The 27363-nt window shown below is 41.6% G+C and overlaps 2 protein-coding genes across 2 annotated transcripts in view; one reads left to right on the top strand and one right to left on the bottom strand.

Annotated features, from left to right (window-relative positions):
• Positions 1 to 27363, top strand: part of ARVCF (ARVCF delta catenin family member) — a 929071-nt gene that overhangs the window by 222207 nt on the left and 679501 nt on the right. The window lies entirely within an intron of this gene.
• On the bottom strand, positions 1765 to 7196 carry LOC128648933 (uncharacterized). The gene is made up of 2 exons (XM_053701913.1): positions 6978 to 7196; positions 1765 to 3493 (listed from the first exon to the last, which is right to left on the bottom strand). Exons 1-2 carry the CDS (start codon positions 7111 to 7113, stop codon positions 2916 to 2918), a joined length of 714 nt encoding a protein of 237 aa, XP_053557888.1. The 5' UTR covers positions 7114 to 7196; the 3' UTR covers positions 1765 to 2915.

The raw sequence follows: 27363 nt of genomic DNA on the forward strand, positions 1-27363 counted from the left end.
TTACTATCTGCCATGAACCCCCTTAGCATGTAATCCTAAGAGACCAACTGCCCAACTTTTTGCAGATCACCTTCATATTAGCTGACTACAACAGTGTGACTCTCGGCAGGGTCCTCTACCCATTTGATCCCTATAAATGTTACCTTGTATACCACTTATGTTTATAGCGCTACAAAATCTGTTGGCGCTCTACAAATAACCAATAATAATAATAATAATAATATGCAGCCCAGATCATGATGCCAATCAGTGGGCTGAGCTTGCTAGCCATTTCAAAGTATCCAGAAACAATATTAACTGTAAAATAACTTTTTTTACCGTTCCTGCTGCATGAAATAGAAGAGTTGCAGGAGGCTAATTACAGCTTACTCTAAGGTAAGACTTTAAGATGACCAAGGTGTAGACTGTCCCTTTAATACAATGCTATGTTGTCTCATTTGCATCAAAGAATATCAACAAAATCAGAATCCTGAAACTGAAAGGACAATATCTTGAGATAAAATCTTAGTTGCACTAATGATTTGCTGTGATATAACAGGGCAGTGTCTGGGATTTCTGGACGTGTTTGGTAATCTTTCATTGGGACTGAAATCCCAAAGACAATTGTTATGCGTCCCCCCTAGGAGTTCTATCTTCATTTTGTTCTGCCTATGGATTTCAAGAGGCCGAGTCCACCACCCTTGGTCTGCAAACCACAGCATTTTGGGAATTATAGTACACACTAAGCAGCTTTCACTTCATAGCCAAACCAGGTGTCTAGAAGAAACATATGCTTCTTTGGGTTTTGTAACTCCCACAGACTGTTTAAGACATTTTAATGTTCCTAAATGGGCTGAATATAATAAAAAATACTCATGCATACTGAAAAAGCTTGTGGAATTGTGGTCTATATTTGATTGACTAGGATGGAAGTAGCTTGGGAATCATAGTTTAACATTTTTGCAGATTATGTTGATCTCTCATGGTGCTTTTGAGTTGTTTAACATATTGAATGTTTTCTTTGATTGCTTTTCTTTGATGTTATCGTTAGGTTTGGATATGCACAGCCTTTGTCTTTGAATCTATATAATGGTCAAAGAGCCCTTGTTTTATAAGATGTGAGTTGTTTTAATTAGGCATGGGTCCAATAATGCCACAGTTTCTCAATACTGATATCTGATTTTGGGTTTTTATACAATGCTCAGCTTCAGGTCTGCAGTATATTTTGAATGTTGGATGTAATTGAATATTGTATACAATGTTTGAATATCAAATGTATCATTGGTTGTTTGAATGTACAGAAAATTAATTTCTGACAATATGGATTAACGGAACCAAATGTCCTGACAGCATCAAAGATACTGAGCACCCTTCCCTTTGTTTGATATGAATGTGTGTTGCACAGTGTTTATGATTCTTACTGAAATATATTCATTTTTTTTTAATATTGGAGAAATCCATATGAAAGGCAAACAGGATAACTACTACACTGCAGATCAGCCACAGATGTGTAAGCACATATGCTGACAAATAGAGATTTATGCTTTTATATATTATATCATTTCTCACATTTCTATCATAAGGGATTAAATGCCATATCCTCCTCTGTGGAAAGAATAACTTATAACTATATACATTCTTGGTTTAACATAAACTCAACTTAGTTTCTAAACGTAGAAATAAATAACACACAAAATAACGACACAACAACTTTTTATGGTTAGAGAAAACCCGCAGGTCACGTTTATTGTGGCAACACAAGAACTAACGACCGTCTGAATAAACATGGACCAGGGGGGCGGCAATCAGGTACTAGCTAAAACGTAGTAACCCATGCTAACAAGATGGGCAGTACCAGGGCGCAGGAGAAGAAGCAGAGCGTAGCTCAATACTATAAAACAGGGAATTCTCGGCATCGTAATCACACGGGCAGGGAACACCCCAGACGCGCGTCTGGGGACTTCATCCCTGGCCGGAAGTGCCGTCACTCTACCTCGATCACATCCTGCCCCCGGACACTGTCCACCCGCCAGCCCAGGGTGCAAACCACCACTCCGTACCAGTAAGGGCCAGGATCAAAAAGGTGCGTAAACCAGATTGAAATACCTGGGGAGCTGAAACTTAACGTCCTTGGACTTACAGAAATAGGCTGGCTAGCCCTCATCAAGCCTTCGGATAGCCCTAGTCCCTGGGGACCACCATAAGGACGGATCCCCCTACTGATTGCAAAATAATAAACAAAGGGAGGGAAGGGTGGGGAAAACTTTGAGAAAAACAGCAGAAAGAGGACATGTGCTTCCTGCACTGGGCTTAAAAAGGTAAGCTGGAACCCCTCCTCTCTTTCTGCAACATTGTTTCACACACACAACACAACACTCCCCTCCTCCGTCTTGGCCTTAACCCTTATGTGCATTCCAGGCAATTTGCCTTACATTTCCTTAAGGGATTAAATGCCATATCCTCCTCTGTGGAAAGAATAACTTATAACTATATACATTCTTGGTTTAACATAAACTCAACTTAGTTTCTAAACGTAGAAATAAATAACACACAAAATAACGACACAACAACTTTTTATGGTTAGAGAAAACCCGCAGGTCACGTTTATTGTGGCAACACAAGAACTAACGACCGTCTGAATAAACATGGACCAGGGGGGCGGCAATCAGGTACTAGCTAAAACGTAGTAACCCATGCTAACAAGATGGGCAGTACCAGGGCGCAGGAGAAGAAGCAGAGCGTAGCTCAATACTATAAAACAGGGAATTCTCGGCATCGTAATCACACGGGCAGGGAACACCCCAGACGCGCGTCTGGGGACTTCATCCCTGGCCGGAAGTGCCGTCACTCTACCTCGATCACATCCTGCCCCCGGACACTGTCCACCCGCCACGAGATCGCCCGAATATCAAGGGCCACTCTCGCCGCCACCCAACTCACACAAATAGGAGTAGGGACTGACGTATATCTTCAATAAACAGGTCCATGCCATGGTCCGTAAGATGGACCCCGTCGCCTCGGTACAGGCTACGGTCAGCGGCCGTAATGAACTTGTGTTCCACAACAAAACCACCTAGCTCGCACATAAGCTTCCTAACATCTCTATTGAGCTTCTTGCGAACTTGGAACGCTGCCCTATGATTGGCCATGTGTCTCCACGTCAACCTCGGTATAATGTTTGACCAGCCCATTCTCACACCAGGCAACCAAGCTTTAAAGGTGCGCAGATCTGATTGGATCACTGCGCTCAAGTCCCGGCCGGGAATTGAGCCGAGATCATTTCCACCTAAGTGGATGATCAGCACATGGGGTTTCTCCCACCGCCTCATGGCGGATTGCAGTAACCCAGGCAGATCTGCCCAGCAAAGGCCTCTCCTCCCTAACCACCTAACTACCACCCTGGAGAATGAGAACCCAAGCTGCTGCCCTCCAGGTTGCGATGCCGCTCGGATAGCCGCCCAGTGTACGAACGAGTGCCCAACGATCCAGGCACGAAGTGGCCCACTTCTAGGCCCTGCAATAGAAACAAGAGTTAGGGCATATAATGGCAGCGCAGTGTGCAACATTATCAACCAGCAAATATTAACATTGGGATATAAGTGGCCTAACGTAAATCTGATACCTCTTAGACTTCCACCTCCCAAGCGCCATTATGCGGTCAGCCGACCAGCCTAAAGTCGCCGCCGTCGTAGCAGCTCCAACCCTAAAGGAGTGAGGAGCTATAGTATTGGGATTCAAGCCCACTTTTTTAGCCGCCCACCCCAAAACCTTCCGAAATTGAAACCTCGTCAGGGGGGTACCATCCTGATGAATTAAAAATCTAACCGCACCCACTGGACGCCTGTCCGAGAAGGTCTTCAACAGTGCACTAGGGCAGCAGGCGGAACCCGCATGCGCGGGTAGCGACAGCCAGGCCCCCCTACCATCTTGATCGACTTTCGATCGAGGGATGAAAAGTAATACCCCATTATCCGTAAACCTGACGTGCTCCGCCAGGACGCCACCCACTTTCGCCAACTTAGACTGGGGGACCAATTCCCCCACTCGGAGAGCACCATGAAACGCCATGGCGAACGCCGCTGAAAAAAGCCGCACCTCGTAGTCTGAGGAACATACCTCCGGTAAAACACGAAGCAGGAGGACCAACCTGTCCGCCGTTATGGGTTCCCTAACGTCTGGACGCCGCACTTCCGACCTTCCCCAACCCCTCAGTATTTGACGAATCAAAAACGTTTTGGAAGAGTTCGTCAGCGTGAATAGTTTACAGAAAAAGGACACCGCCGCCAACCGCGCGGATACCGCCCCTTTCTTAGCTAACTTAGCCCTAAGCTCCGCGAGCCAGCGCAATAGCCAGTCCTGCTCACCAGCACAAGAAGGAAATCCTTGGACATCGCAGAAGAATACCCATTCTTCCCAGTACCTTACATAGGACTTCCAAGTGGAAGGTGCCAGGGATGCCTTAAGCACCGGAATCAGGGACTGCCATCCAAAGCCACCTGCCAAAGAAAAGGGGGACAGGGAAAGCCATGAGTGGCAGCCTCAGGAGCACATTTCCTAAAATTTTCCCATTGAAAGCGAGATAGTGCATCAGCAATAACGTTTTTAACCCCTGGGACATGCCTAGCCCGAAACTCAATGTTCCGCTTGAGGCATCTCAAAACCAGAATTCTCAGATATCGAATTACTGGTGGTGAGGACGAAGAGAGACCGTTAATGGCGAAAACCACGCTCAAATTGTCCGTCCAAAAAATGACGGAGCGGTTCTCGAGCTTGTCCCCCCAGATCTCCAACGCCACCAGAATGGGGAAAAGCTCTAGAAGGCACAGGTTCCTGGTCAGGCCCCTGGCCGCCCACTCTGCCGGCCAAGGTTCGGCGCTCCACTCGCCATTGAGATAGGCGCCGTATCCAAAACCCCCAGCAGCATCAGTAAAGAGGTGCAGTTCTCGCGCCGGAGTCTGGGGGGTTCTCCAAATACAGATCCCATTGAAATCCCTGAGGAACAGATCCCAGACACGGAGGTCTTCCCTCATGTCACTATTAACCATTAGTTTGGCCTTAGGGGAAGTAACTCCCGGCAACAAGCGCTCCATTCTTTTCAGGAAAATCCTCCCCATCGGGATGACCCTCCCTGCAAAGTTGAGCAGACCCAAAACCGATTGGAGCTCTTTCAGCGTGCAAAACTGCGCCGCTGCGAGGCTCCTGACTGCTGCCAACATCTTCTGTACCTTATCAACCGGAAGCCTACATTCCTGGGCTACCGAATCAATTTCGATACCCAGGAAAGTTAGACAAGTGCAAGGGCCCTCCGATTTGTCTTCTGCTAAGGGGACTCCAAATTTCTCCATCAACAGCCGCATGGCGTAAAGGAGCAGCTCACATTCCCTAGACCCCTGTCTGCCGACCAGGAGAAAGTCGTCCAAGTAGTGAGCAATCCTATCCTCTCCTGTCACTTCCGCCACGGCCCAATGCAAGAAGGAACTAAACGCCTCAAAATAGGCGCAGGAAATGGAACACCCCATGGGCAAACAACGGTCAACATAATAGTGTCCGTTGAAGAAACAACCCATTAAGTAAAATGATGCGGGGTGAATCGGCAAGAGTCTGAAAGCAGACTCGATGTCAAGCTTGGCCAGTAAAGCCCCATGACCCGATCTGCGTACTATTTGCAAGGCATCATCAAATGACTGGTAATATACGGTACTTAAGTCCTGAGGAATGGCGTCATTGACTGACTTTCCCTTTGGGTATGAGAGATGTTGTATCATCCTAAACTTTCCTGGGTCTTTCTTGGGCACGACCCCTAGAGGCGAGATAACCAATCCCGGCATAGGTCTTTCCCTAAACGGGCCAGCCATTCTACCCAGTGAAACTTCCTTACCCAATTTCTCCTTTAATACCTCCGGGAAAAGGGAGGCAGATTTCAGGTTCCTGCGAGAAGCCGCACCCGAAACCGGACCTTGTACGGGGATAACAAAACCTTCCCGGAGCCCTGACTCCAACAAGGCCGCCGTTACCCTATCGGGGTATAGCGTGAGCCACTTACTAATTGCGGCCACCTTCAGCGGGGTGTCCGCTCTTAGCGACAGCAGGGCCTCTTGGCCCAGTCCTGTCCTGTCTCTCCCCTTTTTTAACGCAGTCTGCGGCAGGGTGAAATCCCCCGCAGATGCGACAAGCGTGCCGAAAGGAACACGCGGTTCCCAACGTGCATTGCTTGTCCTGGAATTTCCAACAAACCCCAGCTGGGCGTCTGCGAAATCTATTTGCGGGTCGAAACTGCGTTGCACCCGCCGGGGCCCCCGCAGTACCTAGTGATTTCTCGGGACCCAGCCGGGCCCAGAGTTGCATTTCTACGCACCCGAAATCCAACAGTGGATTACCCACCATCTTTCTGCGGAACTCCTCATCATAATCCCGCCAGGCACCATCGCGATAATTATCAGCAATGATCTCCATGTTTTCCATGTATTTCAACACGGCTAAACACTGGTCCGGCCATTTTTGCAAATAGCAGGACGCATAGATCCTGAAACACCGGCGCCATTCGTGAAATGTATCTGGGCGCTGGTACTTCTTGGGGCCTGTCCCATCCTCCGCTCTCGCTTTCTGCCTTAGGGCTTCCACCGAGAGCTCGAAGATGTTAACAAATTTACCCTCTTGAATTCTCCGTACTGTCTTAGTCTTCAAATGCTCGTGCAGATCATAAGAAGACCAGGATCTAGTATCCCCTTGGAGTGCCACCTTCCGATTAACAGGCCTCCCCACCCCACTTATGCGAAGTCTGGGTGGGGCAGCCCTGTCGGACCTACCAGAGGCAATATAGTCATGACGGTCACGCAAACCCCCTTTTTCTGATCTCTTCTCATCAGTTAACCATCTAAGCATCTTATACATTCTTTTATTGCCCTTCCCATGCAACCCCAGTTCCTTGTCATTTTCTGACCCAGAATCATCCGAGGATGAGGTAAAACCCCGCAACCCCACTGAAACTGAGGACTCACCATCTCTCACACCGGTCCTGTTTGGAATCGCCACGACTCCCGAAGTAGAAGGACGCTCATCCTCTGACACCATGGAGTCCTGGCCGCTCTCAGCACCTCTCTCCAACCCGCTGCCTGAATCTCCTGACGTAGCCATGTCGCTTTCCTGCAAAAGAGATTGCCAGAGAGGAGTACCACGAAGGGGAAGGTCTGCTCTACCCCTCCCCCTGTGCCCAGACCGTTCATGCATCCCCCCACACACATCATGGACATCATGGGTGCCTTCGCCACTTGCAACATCATCATACACACCCTGCTCATCTTCTGTAAAGTCCTCTATCTCTTCACTAAAATGTACTGACTTCTGGGTGATAGGGGTGGCTTTCTTACGTCTAGTGGATGCAACGGCTAAATCTAAACTCTGAAACTGTTCTGGTGAACCATGTTTAGTAGAAGACCTAGTTACTACCTTCCTCGCTGCTGCCGGGGATGCGCCCGGAGCCTGAGGCCTAGCCCCTACACTCCCACCAATTTGCGCGCCAAAAGCGCCGCCTGCACGGGCGCCGCCTTTGCCCAAAGAAACCTCACTATTACTGCCAGCGCTCTTAGGCATACTCCTAGCGTGCCCAATAGGTGCTGCGCCACCTTTATAATTGCCCAATGGGGCCTTTGCCCCTTGACGAGGATTACTACCCGACGGGGCCTTTGCCCTTTGCTGGGCCGTAATACCCTTTGCAACCTGCCCACGGGGGCCTCCAACAGGGACCCCCGGGTTCATTTGGCCAGAGAAATGCCCCCCCTGAGGTAATTCCTCCATTGATTCACCAATAGCCCCCTCGTGAAGATCAACCCCCACAAGTGCTGCCCCTGTAGACCCCATTGCATCAGCAGAATTGCCCCCCGGAGCATAAGTTCCCCCCCGCGGCACTCCTCTCTTACCTTGGACGCCGCGCGGGGAACTCGACCTGCTCCGCTTCGATGACCGCTGACAAATGGCGGGACCGGCAGTGACGTCATCGGAAATGACGTCACCGGAAGTCCCGCCCTCGGAGGACCGCAAACCGGAAGTCGCCGCCGATGGAGGAACAGTCGACGCGGGAGCCTGCGCAACCACCGCCGGAGGACCAAGGACCACGTGGGACGCACCCGGAGACCCCGACAAAGAAGATGCCCACATCTGGAAAAGGGATACCGCGGCCGCGATGGAGTCCTGAGACACCGGAGACGACGTCGGAGGTAAGGCCGAACTGCTCCCACTAAAACTACCAACTATTGGGGCAAAAGAGCAAGGCCCGTAGGGGCCGGGGACCGGAACGCCACAAGGCCGAGAAGGGCCCGCCGCGACCACGCGAGGGGAGGGAGGCCCAGCCAGGGGGACCGGAGAGCAGGGGACAGAGGAGCTAGCGGCTGTAGACCGCATAGCGGGCCTAGCGGGGACCCCCGCTTTACCGGCTACTTTAGGGGGACATGTGGGCCTGCGAAGGCCAGAAACGGGCCCGGCAGGGCCCGACATCGTAACTAAATTGGGGCCTACGTCAGAACTAACCCCCCGTAAAGAGGGCTCACTCCCGGCCGCATGGCCGACGGGCTCAGACGCGCCATCTGGATGCCCAGCACTACCCCCCATATTGCTCACTAATGCCAGCACCTCCAGTAGGGCCCTATCTGAAATCTCCCCACCACTACCCCCAACCTCCCCGGAGGATTGATCAAGTGAAGGGGAAAGGGAGGGAAGTAAAGGGGTTCGACCCACCGTTTCTGGCGATGGAGGGATCCACTCAGCTGCTTCATCGCTGTCTTCAATAACTTCTCTCTCTGCAGGTTCCTCCCTAGCCTCCATGATTCGCTTTGGAGGTGCTTAGATCTCCTTGAACGTCTCATGTGAAAACTTTGAGAAAAACAGCAGAAAGAGGACATGTGCTTCCTGCACTGGGCTTAAAAAGGTAAGCTGGAACCCCTCCTCTCTTTCTGCAACATTGTTTCACACACACAACACAACACTCCCCTCCTCCGTCTTGGCCTTAACCCTTATGTGCATTCCAGGCAATTTGCCTTACATTTCCTTAGTTATAGTTTAATGTCAGTTTTCTTAAACACTTTTGTGTGATCCCATTATATTCTGCATGTTCAGTACTTTTCAAATTTAATTATATGTTATTTACAAATCAACATTTTGCCACTTAAATTGAAGATCATTAGAACAAGTTTAAGGACCATTAAATACAGAAGAATTGCATAATCAGCAGATTCATAATACAAAGACAATGCTATAATAATGAATCTGAATTTAAAATGAGCTGTATATTTTTTTATTGTTGTTTTTTTGTTTTTTTGTTTGTTTGTTTTTTAAATTATATTTGACATTTCTTTCCATTTCCTATAACATGTGATAGCAATCAGCGAATCACTGACTAATATATGCATGTACTGTGAATGCTTGCATATGTTCAGTAGGAGCTGATGTCTCAGAAAGTGTGCAAATGAAAAGACTGTGTGCACAGTTTGATTATGGAAATAAAATAGTAATTTTTTTTAAAAGTGTATGCCACATCGGAAACATGAAACTTTAATTTTGACTTTAGTGTCCCTTTAAAGGGATGTTAAACATTCTGTTTCATTGTTGTAATAAAAAACACTAAGCAGTTGCTTATACTTAATAAAAAAATCATTGCAATATGTATTATTCATCTTTTTTAAAAGGATTTTACCTTTTATTTATTTTCTTTACATTTGTGCTTCCTGTCACAGCCCTACCAGGAGGAGGAGGCCTTTGCAGGAAGTTTTATCTTAGCCTGATGTGATAAAACTTCTAGGCTGGTGAATAGATTAGATAACAGGGAGTCAGATTTGCTCATGCCCAGAACTGACAGTATAAAAACGTAGGTTTTGAAAATTCTCCGTTCTTATCACATTGGGGGCAGGGCTACACTGAGAATTTTTTATATCTAAGCCTCTTCTGACAGCCCCCTGATCACATGACTGTTTATTTATTATCTATTGACTTGAATTTTATCCAATTAGTGCTGTGTTGTGCACAACTTCACGGGCGTAAGCACAATGTTATCTATATGGCCCACATGAAGTAGCATTCTCTTGTTGTGAAAAGCAAATAAAAAAGCATGTAATAAGAGGCTGTCTGTAGTGGCTTAGAAACAGGCAGAGATTTAGAGGTTTAAATGTTATAAAGTATATTAATCTAACAATGTTGGTTGTGCCAAGCTGGGGAATGGGTAGTAAAAGCAATAACAATTTTGGTGTTAACTGTCCCTTTAACTACTAGTACAATACTCAATTTACTTCAGTTGTTCAACATTTTCAGTTACTGAATGCACCCACAAAACTGGAGAGAAATTTGAGCATGCAATTCAAACTTACAGGCACCTAAAAAACAGTGATCTGAATGACCTTGACTTACAGTTTTATTGCGACGTGAGACAGACTTTTTAGGCGGCATAGAATGAGTGAGATTAAACTAAATACAAAGGTAGACTTAGGCCTCAATTTATCAAAGTCTGGTGGACCTGATCCGCCAGTGCGGATCAGGTCCGCCAGACCTCGCTGAATACGGAGAGCAATACGCTCTCCATATTCAGCATTGCACCAGCAGCTCACAAGAGCTGCTGGTGCAACGCTGCCCCTGCAGACTCGCGGCCAATGGGCCGCCAGCAGGGAGGTGTCAATCAACCCGATCGTACTTGATCTGGTTGAATTGCGGCTATGTCTGTCTGCCTGCTCAGAGCAGGGTTCATAACTGGTGTTTCTGGCGAGTCTGAAGATTCGCCAGAAACACTGCCCTTCAAGCTCCATACGGAGCTTGATAAATGGGCCTCTTAGGGTTAGGTTTATGGGTTAATAACTTTAGTATAGTGGGGGCGGAAAATTAGGGTTTAAAAATGTAGGTAGGTCTTGCTGCGTAGACTACAGCAGCCATCTTGCGGCCCAGCCAGCACCTTTTGCTGAGAGCAGATCTGAGAGGTCTTATCTTTCACCTCTATTTTGGGAGACCGCTTCCCTCTCTCACCATGGGGGATGCTGAGCACATATTGGAGCAAATGCATGCATTTTTAGAGGCATGTAAAGATGTGCTCGGATGCCAGCCTGAAAAGAAGTATCAACAACCAGTGGTGACACTCTCACCCCACGCCGCCTATTCTGTCATGCCTGACCCCATAGATGGAGGAATACCGGAACAGCAGCACACGCCACCTGTGAAACACCAGCCCATGTGGGCTGTCAGTCCAGCTTGGGACCCACCCGATGCAGCGGCATGTGCAATGAAGGCGACATATCTGATGACTTGTAACGGGGCCGGTAGTGTTTGCAGGAAGCTGAAACCGGTATGGCCATTCCGACCCGATGTCGCAGCAACTCGCAGAGGCTCTCACCTACTGCAAGCAGATGTGTTCCCCCACTCGGAAAGCCTAGCCCGGTATGACCCATGCTTTAAGAGCCGGAACTCTCACATTCAGCTCATACCTAGCGCAACGCAGCGAGTTGGAGTGGGGTAGAGACTTTTTTGCGAAGTGAATGGCTCAATGAACTCTGGCGCTTTACTATTTGACTTTTGATGCTATCTCAATTACAAGATCTCACAGCACTTTTTCTCCTGGGCATACATGCTAGAATGTATAATCTGCTTTAGTATCCTGTCTTCACATTTAAAGTGTTATTTACCTATTTACATTTAAGGGTCCTATTATTCTTGGGCTTCCTCAGCATCAACAATACAAACTGAGACACTATTTATCTACAAATATATTTTGTTTTTCAAGTGAAGCAATAGGATATATATATGGGATAGATGCCTTACTAATACTAACATTCCTTATTTAACTTTTGTTTGGTTACATGCTTCCTCTGAACTGTTTGAAAGCAGACTAAGCTGTTTATGTTTTATAACTTTTGAAAGATGGCTCCTTTACTCTATTTACTCCTTACACATCTCTATTATACCGCCCCAAACATCTCCCACATTTAAGGTGCATAGATGGGCTAATAACTTCTTTTTCTGGTTTAAACACACTGCTGTAGCTGCTCTATGTTTGTTTGTTTGTGCCAATCTCAATTACCCTAAAAGTTTCACATATGTTGGACATGGACACTACCACTAACATTCTTTCTCACAAAGTTCTTCAAAGATGTAAACAAGCTGTGGTATTAGTGCAGGTTAAAACGCTGGGTTATGGCGTTGTTCCCTCCCCAGCTTTGCACCAGTACGAGAGACAGCATGCTTTGAGCTGATTTACAACCTTATACCATTAAGGTTGTCATTGCCTTGATACCCTGGTTTATAATTCCAGTAGATTGTTTAGTCCTGTTATATCTATACAATTCAGTTTGCTTGTTGTTTGTTATATATTTTTTTGTATTGCTCTAGCTGCTTTAAAACCCAAAATGAGGTATATATATGCCTGTCCTTACTATGTTATGATGGGTTTACTTTATATGTACCGCAGATAACAGCTATGCCACCAGTTCATGTCTGCCAATTTATATGCTCAATATGAAAGGTTTTGCTGACTGTGGTTTCTCTTGTGGGAAATCTTTACATATTCTAGCATGTGATTTTTACATAGTCTAACATGTGATTTTGTATGTTAGTATTATATAACTTCCTGTCCATTTTCCTTCACGTACCAATCTACCACACACTATTAGTGCTTTACTAGGCTCACACTAACAACTGATACAGACGACCATATAAATATTCGCTTTAACACCACTGGATACATAATCAGCTATAATATAAATATCCAGTTCAGAGTTTTGCAGCAGTATGTACACAGTTTATATTGGTTGGGTCAACCAGTCTGTGCTCTGGTCACAGCCCTATGTTTTCCCCTCTAGTTATAGGCTATTTATCTAATGTTATGACACACTTGTGCGGGGTATAGGGCCCATACCCGGCCAGCAGAGTTCTGCTATACTAGTGGGGAAAAACATTTGATTCTCTCGCTATGGTAGGGAGATATATATAATTTACCTCTCAGCAGCACAGCCCATTTTATGGTCATCCTATTGTACTCCTTAAACTTTGAAAACAGGTTCAGTGTCACATCATACTCACAGATTATATCTATGTCTTGGGCATACTGATGGAGATTCATTCAGAATTTTTATATCTTTCACACTTTTAGATACATTCGTGAAGTTTGCTAATTATTCTCACTTAATACTAACTAATATATGCTGTAAAGTGTTAGTTATCTCCACATCTGAGAAACATTTCTTAGCAATACTGACTCGCAACCTCACCTCCCCTGGCTTAATAGAGTCCCCTAATAGATATTTAATGTTTATATTTTTAGCTCTGTTCTTCTTATTTTGATAGTGACTTAGCATACTGAGCCCTATATTGACACGTAAAGTTTTCAGCTTATCTAGGATTTAGGCCTTTCATTTCTGATCTGGGTGTATACGTAACCCCTTAATACTGAACACTTCTCTTTGCTCCCAAACACACCTTGATGGAAGGTTCACCCCAGTCGGCAAATCAAGTCATCCACATACATACAAACCCAGCATTTTCAGTCTGTGGGCATCTTACTGAGTGCTCTCCTGATCTACATCAAAGCATAGAGTATAAACTTGCAACTTGCTAGTATGGTTATAGATACACTATGACGCATTGTTTTAATTTTGCAGCTTAACATAGTGCTTCTAGTGCAGGCAGGTCCTGCATCTCTGTAATTACCACTTATACCCTCCCTATGTCCTACATTCTGAATAAGTCCCATGCACTTCGCCAATTTTGTAAATTCAGAATCCATGGCTTCCTTGACCTAGGCGCAATCTTAATCTATTATCTAATTACTATACTAATAACTTAGTACGCTATAATGACCACCTTCCCCCCACAATACCACCTCCCCCCCTCCACCATAATATGCCTCCTAATTCAGGAGGACTAACTACGCGGTCTCTCTAACTTGTACCGCAACCTTCATTACTTCTTTGCTTGCAGCTTTTCATTTTCCCACAGTGCTGACTTTACCCCTCTTTTTTTTTTAGCATAATCAAAATGATCAGCTTCACTTACAATTTGAGTTAATAGTTTTGAATCTAATAACTCCCCCAGTCTTAAACCTACTCAAATTATAGTTTATCCTATTCATATACCGCAAAAATTGTTTTACTATATTATTAGTTACCAGCTATAACATCATGAAAATGTAAAATCTGAGGGGAATACTAAGGGATCCATAAGTGATCTCTCCTACTTTAGGTAGCCTTCTACAAATGTTTATTTTTTCTTTACATGGTTTGAGGCCCAAGAGAGGCTTCATAATTTTGCAGAGAAGGTTTCGATTATCATAGGCATCAACCTACTTTGTCTTTCAATAATACAATTGATATTATTAACCTTGGTTTATGCAGCCTATATTGCATACTATATATGATACCTTGCTATTGTTTCTCTTTGCAGGTGACTGTATATTGCTCAATTGTTTGATTTGTTTGCCGACATTTTTCCCTCAATAAAAATATTTAAAAAAAAAAAAAAAAAAAAAATGTAGGTAGGTGGCGGCGATGTTAGGGGCGGCAGATTAGGGGTTAATAATATTTAACTAGTGTTTGCGATGCAGGAGTGCGGCGGTTTAGGGGTTAATATGTTTATTATAGTGGCGGCTATGTTCGGAGCGGCAGATTAGGGATTTATAAATTTATTTCAGTGTTTGCGATACGGCAGGGCCTTGTTTTAGGGGTTAATAGGTAGTTTATGGGTGTTAGTACAGAGCTTGATAAATATAGGCCTTAAACACCGGGAATCCCCATCAGGGGGATAAAAGGAGAGGTAGACTATTTTGGATCCCTCCTTGTACCTTTTTATCCTGTTCTTTTTCTTCCCTCCCCCCCCCCCCCCACTCTAAAGGACCACTCAATGTAGTAGAATTACATAATTAACAAGTACATAATAAAAAGACAATGCCATGGCACTTACTGACAATTTTTATTTTTTCTACCATTTCTGGCCCCCTGCATCATGTGACAGACAGCAGCCAATCACAGACTAGTATACATATACCCTGTGAGCTTGTGCACATGCTCAGTAGGATCTTGTTCCCCAGAAAGTGTGAATATAAAAAGAATGTGCAAAATGTGATAATGGGAGTTAATTGGAAAGTGTCTTAAAACTGCATGCTCTATCTGAATCATTAAAGGTTTTTTTGACTTTAGTGTCCCTTAACTATAATCTTTAACTGCCTATGGAACTGCTGTCCTGTATATCCCCTTTAAGTGTAATACTCCTCAAACTGCTAATAGGTAGAGATGCAAAAGTTGCATAGGTTCCCTGGTTCAAAATGTAGACCCCAAAACTCATTGTAGTATATAGGTTGGAAATGATTGGCAGTTATAACCAAATAAACTCGTTAATGGGCTCCTAATTATTTTCTTTTCCTTATGTTACCATTTTTGGATTTGGAGCCAAAACCAACATGGGCTGGTTGTCATTTCAAGGATTTGGGCATAGACTCATATTTAGTTTTTATTATTGTATTCATTTACCTTTTTGATTTTCTATTAGTTTTACTGTAATATGTCTGTATATCACTTTCTGCAATGTCTTATTATTTAATGTTGTTAACCATTTAAACTTCAAATAAAAAAATAATAAAAAAATATCTAAAGTGCATGAACATTACTTCATATATAAAGTAAACTCCATATAAATAGCACACGGTAATATTACGCTATCAGTCTTGCACACAACAAGTCAATCTATTTGTGAATTGTTGCATGAATTGCAGATGACTTTGCATTTTCCTTAATGAGGCTAGGAGTAATTACATGAGATGCAATTAAATAAGCATGAAATGTGCCTTGTACAACACAATTTGTGCCTAAATTGTCTCCAATCAATTCAACACCCCAGAGCAGAAAAATACATAAAACAAACAGAGGATAAAAGAGCTACATACACACAGATCCCATCTAAAGAATTCCGTATCGCTATTATACAGTTGACCACTAGTTTTAGTGTCTTGTGTGAGATGAGTTTAATACTAAAATAAAGATAATGGAGAGACAAAGTTATGCAATTAAGCATCATTTACATTGCTATAAAGTATTCTCCAGGCAAGAGTTATAATCGTAAACTAACAGTAAGATGAAAACAATATCATTTTTTTTTGTAAACTGAAAAAACTAACACAAATTAAAAAAATTAGGCAGAGGGGCTAGTGGGGGGGGGGTGAGCTTAGTTTATGGTTATAGGAAGTGACAGTTCCATTTTTATTCTCCCATTCCCCACTTCAATATGAGGCTCTCCTATTGCATTACTTATTGTTTACACTATGCAATGTATCTGAGGAAAAGATGATATTCCATAGACTGTTGGTCCCCTCTAGGAACATACTTTATTTGTTGTACTCCAATTGCTTTTTCACCTTGGATCAGTATAAATGATATCCTTCATTTACTTGTCAATGTATCTTCTTCCACTACACGGGTTTTCGTTTCAAATCTTTCTTCAGGCCTCCCTAACAGGCCAGATTTTCAGGATATGTATATGTAAGCACAGGGGAAATAATCAGCTGATTATTAAACATGGTTATTTTATCCCTCCCTTCATTGTTACTCGTGGACTTCCACATCTTGGGTATTATATCCCATCAGTAAATAATTGTACCTTCCTTATGTCCTAATCCTACAAATTCTACTGAAAGATTTTTACATTCTTTGGATGTCATTAGAGCATTGAAATACTATATTGATGCTACTAAGGTTTTAAGACAGACTTCTAGTCTATCTGTTATTTTTTTCTGGTTCTAGAAAAGACCAGAAAGCTTCTGCCATTGGCATCTTGGATTAAAATTTTAGTTCACAAAGCTTTTTTGGAGGCTGGTCAGTCTCCACCTCAGAGAATTACAGCTCATTCTACAAGATCACTTGCCACATCTTGGGCTTTCAACAATGAAGCTTCAGTTGATCAAATTTGCAAAGCGGCCACCTGGTCGTCTTTGCGTACCTTTACTAAATATTACCATTTTTATGTTTTTGCATCTTGAGAGGCAGTTTTGGTGGAAACTTGGGTATTACATCCCATCAGTAACAAGCTTGTGGACTTTCGCCACCTATGAAAGAAAACATAATTTATGTAAGAACTTACGTGATAAATTAATTTCTTTCATGGTGGCGAGAGTCCATGAGGCCCACCCATTTTTTTGTGTGGTTTTGATTTTTTTATATAAAATCTTTTTTCCTGCTCCTCTTTTTTATGCTTTTACTCCTTATACACCTCACCAACTTGGCTATATGTTAAACTGAGGTATGAGTGAGGTGGGAGGTGTATTTATATGCATTTGAGGTTTGGGAAACCTCAAAATGCTCTAAGCAGTTATAAGGGATTTACATTGCGGTCTATGGGAACTGTGTGTTCCCTGTAAATATATATGTATATGCATATATATTTATGTGTATATACACATATTAACTAGGGATAGGCGAATGTGCAGAGAGTGTAATTAGTTTGGCAGAATAAACAGGTGCAATATCATTTTTTTGTATCACATTTGGTAAAAAAAAATTTTTATATTAAAACATGCATTTTTAGTTCATATTGTTTAACCTGGTATTTGTAACAGATTGTTACAAACTTTCCTGCTTGAGATACCAAGACATCTAGAATAGGAAATTGTAGCAATCTTAGTAAAGATCTTTAGCACTGTGTTAAATAAAGTTGTTGTAGATTGTTCCATAATTTGTTTTTTTTCTATTTACCCCTTTAAAACTGTTAACATGCTTGCATTATCCTTGCATTGCCCAGGTGTAATAATATGCACTCAAATAGTAGTACAGCCCATCACCAGTCAGCCTCTAATGTAACATGTTGTGTCACCACTATATTTTGTGTTCATTTATTTCATTTTACCTTTCAAAATTGCTATATATATTTTGCTGCAAAGCCACAGTTGTCACTTACTGCAGAAACATTTACATATGCCCAGTTATATGATCATACTCATTTGCATACATTAATGAAGTACACATCAATATTAAAAAGAGCTAAGCATAATGGCCCTTTTTTCCTGCAAAATAACCTGTTTACCATATTCACCTTTGTGCCCTGTGAAAACCTACTGCTGCCCTCATATTTATATTTTGACTTAGAAAAGTCTTCTGTGAATGAAATATCTAAAGCCTGCACGTCAGAACCAACTTTATCAATGCCAGTATGATTGTAGCTTAGAGATTGTTATCCTATGTAAAGCTGCACATTAGAACCTAGATCATGCAGTATCTACCAATTACTGACCATGTCGTATGCTGCTTTCTGTTCTATTTACTTGTAGCGTTTTTATTCTCAGTTCTCTTTCTAACAGGATCAAGGCGATAAGCTGTTCTTCCTATAAAAACCCACTGAGATTTGTGTCTTCTCATTTGCAATTCACCCATATGCTCTCCGACCGTTCACTCCTCTCCCTCAAAGGTATCATCTGTTCAGAGACTAAACTACTTACAGAAAACTTGCCTATTTTCAACATAATTAAACAAGAGAAGGACAATAAGTACGTTTTTGCTAAGCTGATACCAAGTAAAAAGTCATTCTGTGCTGTGGCAGAAAACATTGAACTGACAATTCCCTGGTGCTGAATCCAAATAAATAAAAAAAATACTGCTTTTAAATTGCTAACAAAATGAGTCCGGAATCTTTATTACCTCCAAAAATGGGAAGTAAAATTATTCCATGTATTTGACTGGTGTTCAAATGTATAGCCCCTCTTCAAAAATGTGTATGGATAAAAACCTGCAAAGAATTCTGATAATAACACACTTGATAGCAACCGACTCATTATGCCACAGGCAAAAGAGAAGGTCAATTTATTAAAGAAAACATTTTTTTTTTCATTAACATAATCTCAAAGGATGTGGTATGTCTGGTATGAGGAAAATGAAGAAAATAAAAATCACTGAAAACTCTGGATGTCTGATTTCTATCTAGTTTAAGGAAAAATACTTCTTTGGAATAAATGTTTTTTTTTTTTTTTTTTCATTTTGAATATTTTTTTTTTATCTAGAGAGAACATTCACTTCTCGGTTTCAGTTTATGTTTTGTCACACTTATTTTATCACATTATACAGCATTTTTGAGCTGAAGAACCAGGAGTGGTAACATCTAGAGGTCAGATATCACACGAGAGAGATTGCGAAGAACATAGGAATTTCAAATATTTCTATTAAAGAAAAACAACAACATAAAAACAAGGCCTTAAATGTATATACAGGTACAAAAGCCTTTATCCAGACTTCTTGGGACCAGAAAAGGTTTGGATTTCACAATAGTTTGGATTTGAATATTTGCATTTGTAAAATGGGACAGCTTGGACAGATGGGACCAGGTTTTAACACCTGTTTCTTATGTCATTTAGGCACTATTTACATGTCATAATTCAGCTTATATGTACAACCTAAAGGTAGTTTTATATCATTTTCTTTCATAAGGTGGTGAGAATTCATGAGCCATTACTCCTGGGATTCAGCTCCTGGCCACTAGGAGGAGGCAAAGATTTCCAAAGCTCCATAACTTGTCCATCTGCTCGGAGGCAGCGGACAGAAATCAACCTGATACGATCGGGTTGATTGACACCCCCTGCTAGCGGCCATTTGGCTTGTGAATCTGAAGGGGGCGGCATTGCACAAGCAGTTCACCAGAACTGCTTGTGCAATGATAAATGCTGATAGCGTATGTTGGTCGGCATTTATCGATGTTCGGTGGACATGATACGCTACATCGTATCATGTCCGCTCGCACTATGATAAATTTGCCCCATATACTCATGTATACATACACATATACAAAGATTTAGACTTATAAATATATACTTCTTAGCTTTCCAGTGAATGACCCTGAAATATACCATATCCTTTTAAAACCTTTCTTTTTTCAATATAACGCTTCTTTTTTCTTTTAAAAATGGTTATATTTGAGTGTAATACTTTATTTTAATGATTTACTTGCGTTTTGTAAAACTTTTATTTTAGCCCTAACATTTATCTTAAGGTCTCAGGTCGCTCTAAATTGCGCTCAAACACAAACCATAACTTTCAACTTGTAATATGAGCGATATTTAGTGCGTTTGTGATATCCATTGAAAGTATACGGCATGCTAAAGCAATGCCATCCATGCTAAGCCTAACCGTGGACTTAATATCAATTTGCACACTCATTTTAGCGTGGTCCAGTGATATTGATATCGCTGCCCACACTATCATTAGTGCTTCACTTGTAATCTAAGCAAAATTTGTTATTGATACAAACAAAGTGGTGGCTAATTGAAATATGTTTAATATAAAAACATGGCTATCCTAAATATAGCATAAATATATCAATCAAATTTTATTCACTTAGTGGCCCATTCCTCCACAGAAAACGTAAACTACTTGTTTTTGTACTGGAGCAGAGGAATCTGGGAAGGGATATGCAAATGAGCTGCACAATGCCCCACATTTTTTTGCTTCAAGTATCTGTTTCTCTCATGCTAGTGCAGTGCTGCTTTGAATAGGTTTTTTTTTTAACAGCGGAGAATGATGAGTGCTGCAAAGGAAATATGATACAAATACGCTGATCACGTGGGGGAAAATAGCATTGCTTGTCATATTCTATATCTGTTATATGTTAGACATAAATGATGTGGACTTTCACTTGTTAACTGGATTACATTGTGTGTGCTGGGATGAAAAACATTAGATTGTAAGTTCCCACGGGAATAGGTCCCTAAGTTCTTCATGTATTTGTTTGTCAATTTGTATCTTGTCTCTAACAAGTATTGTATCATTGTTTAAGTTATATCAATTGTACCCATGGATAGTGCAGCAAAATATGTTAGCGCTTTATAAATAAAGTATAATAATAATATAAATCTAGAGCCTGCAGCTGCTTTTGTTGTGGGAATGAAATACAAATGATAACTTTACTCTTTCTCTACATCTGTAATTATTAAACCTTCACAACGAGTTAGCCAGCCTTGCCCAGTGTGGAGGCATTTTTAAATTACGAGGACAATTCATATACCCTGCATGACAGGTTACTAACAGAGTTCTCAACCTTCACCCATTTATAAAAGTCCTTGTACAAGCTCAGCCTATCCATGCACTCCCCAGCTCTGCCCACTTCTTACCTCCCCATATCCACCCCAACATCTCAATGAATGATCCTCCAGATTCCCCATCCCTAGTGTTGGCAGCAAGGTGTATTTTGCCTTAGGCTAGCTAGGCCTGTGCCTAGGGCAACAGCATTTTAGGAGGCAGTATATTTTGAGGGATAACATTGTTTCATATTGCCTTGCCACTACCATGGTCTCCAAACAGATTGGAATGGTTTATAACTGGTGTCAATATGGTGCAGATAAAGGGGTTATTACTTCTGCATGGTTTTCTGTATGTCTGGCAGGAATTAGTTAATGATTAACTGCTCAATACATTGATTAAGAACAGATATGAGACAAATTATAATGGGTGGGATTAGGGAGTGGGGGCTTCAGATTTCTTAGAGCCTAAATATGACACTGGTTTGGAGGTGTGTAATAATAATCTGAAGAGAACATCTAGTTCTATTGCTATAGGTTGTTGCTAATCAAAACGTGTTCTAACGTGTTCTGTGTTTAAAAAGTTGAGCACAATGCTAAATAATAAGGGCTGCACAGGATATTGGAAGAGGCTCTTAGGTTTGGGAATGCTACATCCACCAATAGATTGGTTGTAAAATATTTTCTGGAACTTATGTTGCTTGAATAAGTTTTTCCGACTTTAATTAGTGTGTTTTTGTAGAATATATTTTGTATTCTAAAGAGGCTATTTGAAATGTATGAAAAAACTCATAGAATTAATCAGTGCATACAGAAAGAGAAGCTTTCTTCCAGGAACTAGCAACAGCTTGGTAGCTTGTTCTATGGTGAGTTATCACCTAGGAGATATAGCATTATCAGTGTTCTTCATGTATATGTAATACAGGATCAGATGTGATTTAGAGCTGTTTATCTAGTATTCTTTAATCTGTAAATATCATTTGTTCAAGAAGTGAAGTTGTTTGCATGATACTTAGAAACTGGCAAGAAGTCATTTTCTTAGATACACCTCCAAAGGCCAGATTTTGTATTAAGAAATGATATATTATTGGAATTGTTTACTAAATTGGTTGAGCCTTTGTATTGTTAAGCATATCTGATCTTTTTACTACGTCTGTTCACATGAATACACATTTAGTTTGAGAAGTCAACAACAGGAATCGGATCCTGAGATCCAAAATAGTTGAATACCATTACCATTAAACCCTAATGCAATTAAGCTTCAAATTTGATAATTTTCAAACTCAACAAGGTAGAAAATCTGAAATCCTTCATGACACTGAAAAATGTGCACCATAACACATAACATGCTAGCATTGGTGCCTTTATTAACTTATTATTCTACTAGTGTTAGAGTACACTTGCCAAAATGTTTAAGGAAAGAAATATACCTATCCCTCTATAACTATCCCTCTATTCATGTATCCCTCTATCTCTATCCATCTATCTCTATCCATCTATTTCTCTATCTATATATCCCTCTATCCATCTATCTCTATCCATCTATCCCTCTATCTCTATCCCTAATCCATCTATCCCTTTATCTCTATCCCTAATCCCTCTATCCATCTATCTATATCCCTCTATCCCTCTATCTCTATCCCTATCCATCTATCCCTATCCCTCTATCCATCTATACTTATCCCTCTATCCATCTATCCTTATCCCTCTATCTCTATCCCTATCCCTCTATCCCTATCCCTCTATCTTTATCGCTCTGACCCTATCCCTCTATCCATCTATCTCTATCCCTATATCCATCTAATCCTCTATCTCTATCCCTATTCCTCTATATCTATCCCTCTATCTTTATCCCTCTAACCCTATCCCTCTATCCATCTATCTATCCCTATATCCATCTAATCCTTTATCTCTATCCCTATCCCTCTATCTCTATCCATCTATTCCTATCCCTCTATATCTTTCCCTCTAGCTCATTATTTTTCTGCAGGGTAGGATCCCCCTATCCCTCCAACCTCCCTGATTCTCCCCTCAAACAGCTCTCTAACCCTCCCCCCTCTAACTATTGCTGCCATCTTAGGTACTGGCAGCTGTCTGGTTAGGCGATCGAAAACTAGTTTTTCAAGGATTTTTGAAGCTAGCGGGAGCAGTGATATGGGGCGGTAGTTTGCAGGAGAGTTAGGGTCCAGGGATGTTTTTTGAGGATGGGGGTGACCTTTGCATGTTTGAAGGAGGCAGGGAATGAGCAGGTAGAAAGGAATAGGTTGAATATGTGGGTAAGAGTCGGAGTGAGGGTGGGAGACAGAGAAGGTATTAGATGCTAAGGAATAGGGTCAAGTGGGCAGGTAGTGAGGTGTGAGGAAGACAATAGGGAAGCCACTTCACTCTCAGTGGTTGGGAGGAGGATGCAGAGAGTGGCAGAGGAGGTAACTGGGAGTGAAGTTGGGAGATTGCAGGTTTGTGTTGGGATGTTTCTTCGGATGGTAAGTGTTTTATTGAAAAAGTAGTCAGCCAGGTCTTGAGCACTGAACGCAGATGAGGGGGGTGCTGCAGGTGGGTAGAGAAGAGAGTTGAAAGTGGAGAAGAGTCTTTTAGGGTTTGAGGAGTAAGTGGATATAAGAGAAGAGAAGTAGGTTTGCTTAGCTAAGTGAAGGGCAGAGGTGTAAGAGTAAAGGATTAATTTATAGTGCATGAAATCAGGTTCAGAGCAGGATTTTCTCCAGGCACGTTCAGCAGTGCAGGAGCATTTTTGTAGGTGACGTGTTTGCTGGGAGTGCCAGGGCTGGAGCTGACGACGTGGGGCTTTGCGAAGTTGGGGCGGAGCAAGGGTGTCAAGTGCAGAGGAGAGAGTATTGTTGTAATGGGTTATGGCAAGGTCAGGGCAGGATATTGTGGAAGTGTGGGGGAGGTGTATTTGAATAAGGTTGGAGAGTTGGGGAGGGTCAACAGTGTGCAGATTTCTGCGGGGGCAGGAGGGGAAGTAGGTTTAGCCTGTATATTAAGATTAAAGGTGAGCAGATGGTGGTCTGAGATGGGAAATGGGCGACAGTCAACATCTGGGAGAGAGCAGAGATAGGAGAATACCAGATCAATAGGGTGTCCATCACGGTGGGTAGGGAATAGGGTGGATTGTAATAAACCGAAGGAGTTCGTGAGTGAGAGAAGTTTAGAGGCAGTAGGGGCAGATGGGTTGTCAATGGGGATGTTGAAGTCCCCCATAATTAGAGTAGGTGTATTTGTAGAGATAAAGTAAGGAAGCCAGACAGCAAAGTTGTCAAGGAATTGGGAGGTTGGTCCAGGGGGGCGATAGATAACTGCGACTCTGAGAGAGAAGGGGGAGAACAGGTGAATGCAGTGGACTTCAAAGGAAGAAAAGGAGAGAGACGGAAATGGAGATAGGTACTGGTAGGAGCAGGAGGGGGAGAGTAAGATGCCAACGCCGCCACCGTGTCTCTCACCTGGCCTAGGTGTGTGGCTAAAGTGAAGACCACCATGTTTGAGAGCAGCAATGGAAACAGTGTCAGAGGAAGATAGCCAGGTTTCATTAATTGCTAAAAGGTTGAAAGCGTTGGAAACAAACAGGTCGTGAACGGTTGTAAGTTTGTTACAGACAAAGTGAGCATTCCAGAGGGCACAAGAAAAGGGAAGGGATATGCGCTGTGGGTTAATAGAGATGAGATTGTTGGTATTGCGTGACCTAGGGCTAGATTATAAATTGCGCCTAAAGTTAGCACGCAATATTGAAACATCATGCCAATGCTAATTTGCGTGTGTTACAACTAAATGTGACCACACAAGCGCAAATTAAATTGTTGTTTTAGTGCAACTGAAGTCCTTGTGTAAAAGGTTAAAGGGCCAGTAAACCCATCAAATAATGTTATATAATTCTGCACATAGTACAGAATTATATAACATTAGCCTAACGCCAGTTTTCTAAATCAAAGTATTTCAGAAATATTTATCTACAAAAGCAAATTTTACAAACCGCCGCTTCTTGCTCTACTGAGCGGGTCTGTTTCTTTCCTAAGCACATCTGGGCATGCTGTCTATTCACAGCCGGCCCGATTGCATCTTTAAATTAAATGTAGCTCGCTCCCGCTACCAGACTAGAGTGAGAGCGAGCTACATTTAGTTTAATGGCGAGATTGGGCCAGCTGTGACTAGACAGCATGCCCAGATGCGCTTAGAAAAGCAACAGACCCGGAGCGGCGGTCTGTAAAATTTGTTTTTGTACATAAATATTTCTGAAATACTTTGATTTAGAAAACTGGTGCTAGGCTAATGTTATATAATTCTGCACATAGTGCAGAATTATATAACATTATTTGGGGAGTTTACTGGCCCTTTAAGGTAAAATAAAAAGTTGCACCAAACACAACATAAATACATTAAAATAAAGTCTTACACTCATATATACACTATCTAATAAAATTAGTGAAATATCATGCCAATGCTAATTTGCGTGCGTGTTACAACTAAACATGACCATACGAGCGCAAACTAAATTGTTGGATTAGCGCAACTGAAGTCCTTGTGTAAAATATTAAAGCAAAATAAAAAGTTGCACCAAACACAACATAAATACATTAAAATAAAGTATTACACTCATATATACACTATCTAATAAAACTATTTATAAAAATATTAAAAATTATTATAAGGGTTAAAAGGTATGGGGCCTATTTATCATGATGTGAGCGGACATGATCCGATATTGTGGATCATGTCCGCTGCACATCGATAAATGCAGACAGCATACGATCTCGGCATTTATCATTGCACCAGCAGTTCTGGTGAATTGCTGGTGCAATACCGCCCCCTGCAGATTTGCGTCCAATCGGCCGCTAGCTGGGGGTGTCAATCAACCCGATTGTATTGGATCGGGTTGATTTTCAGCGATGTCTGTCCGCCGCCTCAGAGCAGGCGGACAGGTTATACATAACCTGTGTTAAATATGCCCCATATGTTATATGACAAGGTATTTGACTAGAAAGGGCTATAATGGATATATACATACATATACATGTCGAAATAAGTGTTGTATGTAAATATACATAAGTATTTATGTGTATACATGAGTACATACATGAGTATTTATGTTTATATGTGTATATATGTATGTATATACATATATACACATATAAATACATATTTACATATGTATATATATTTTGGAGCCCTTTCCATTTAAATACCTAAAAATATGAACAATAATTTTATTCAATTGTAATATTTAATAATGTGTATATACTGTAAATATTTAACATTCCGATGTTCTTCACATAAGGAAAAATGTTGTTTGTATCTTTAAACATGTATTCCTATATATATCTGTATATACTGATAGATAGATAGATAGATAGATAGATAGATAGATAGATAGATAGATAGATAGACAGATAGATAGGTATGTATTTAAAAAACATACATCATATATATATATATATATATATATATATATATATATATACAGTATATACGGTGTGCGTGTATATATATATATATATAGATAGATAGATAGATAGATAGATAGATAGATAGATAGATAGGTATATATATATATATATATATATATATATATATATATATATATATAGGTATGTATTTAAAAAACATACATCATATATATATATATATATATATATATATATACAGTATATACGGTGTGTGTGTATATATATATATATATATATATATATATATATATATACATATATATATGTATACATTTAAAAATAAATAGAACTTTTTCTTCTTTGTGAAGAACACTGGAATGTAAAATATTCATGACTACCTCCAGGTTAGCGCTGTAGGTCTAATGTAGTGTTAGGTTAGCACGCAAGCAATAACTGTTTTTTTAACAGTTTTTTGTGTTCCATCAAGTCTATGGGGAGAAGAAGTTAACACGGGTGCGATATCTGTAGCCCTCAAGTTAGTGCATCGGCTTTCACTTGCGAGCAAACATTTTACCTTCAACTTGCAATACGCGCACTAACCCACACGTGTTAAAAGTTTACTTCTGGCATGTGTTGAAGCGAAAGCACAAAATAACGTGCCACTTGTAATCTGGCCCTAATAATAGTGTAGCAAGAACGATATAGACAGGAATGTCTTATCCAGTCAAGATTGCCTCTTAATAGCTAGCACTGTTTGTTTGCTTATCCACTTATGCTACATTTTTGTACATTTTGGACATGGTGCTCAACGGGGAAAGTTTGTTCGATATAAGACAGGGTAAAACCCCAAAACGTTACCTATATTAATAAATGGTGATAAAATGCTACAGACCCAACAAGTGCTTCCTGCTATTTGGAGTGGTGTCTATTAATGAATGCACTTTGGGCAGATATTGTTACCGTGAGTGCTGGCCTACGAAGTTT

The sequence above is a fragment of the Bombina bombina genome, chromosome 2 (assembly GCF_027579735.1).
Source record: "Bombina bombina isolate aBomBom1 chromosome 2, aBomBom1.pri, whole genome shotgun sequence".
Classification (NCBI taxonomy): Eukaryota; Metazoa; Chordata; class Amphibia; order Anura; family Bombinatoridae; genus Bombina; species Bombina bombina.

Excerpts from the sequence above, each read along its gene's own strand:
- LOC128648933 (XM_053701913.1), bottom strand. The coding sequence starts at position 7,113 with ATGGCTACGTCAGGAGATTCAGGCAGCGGGTTGGAGAGAGGTGCTGAG. Across the intron at positions 3,494-6,977 it reads CAGGACCGGTGTGAGAGATG|GGCCTAGAAGTGGGCCACTT; the intron begins GTGAGTCCTCAG and ends TTTCTATTGCAG.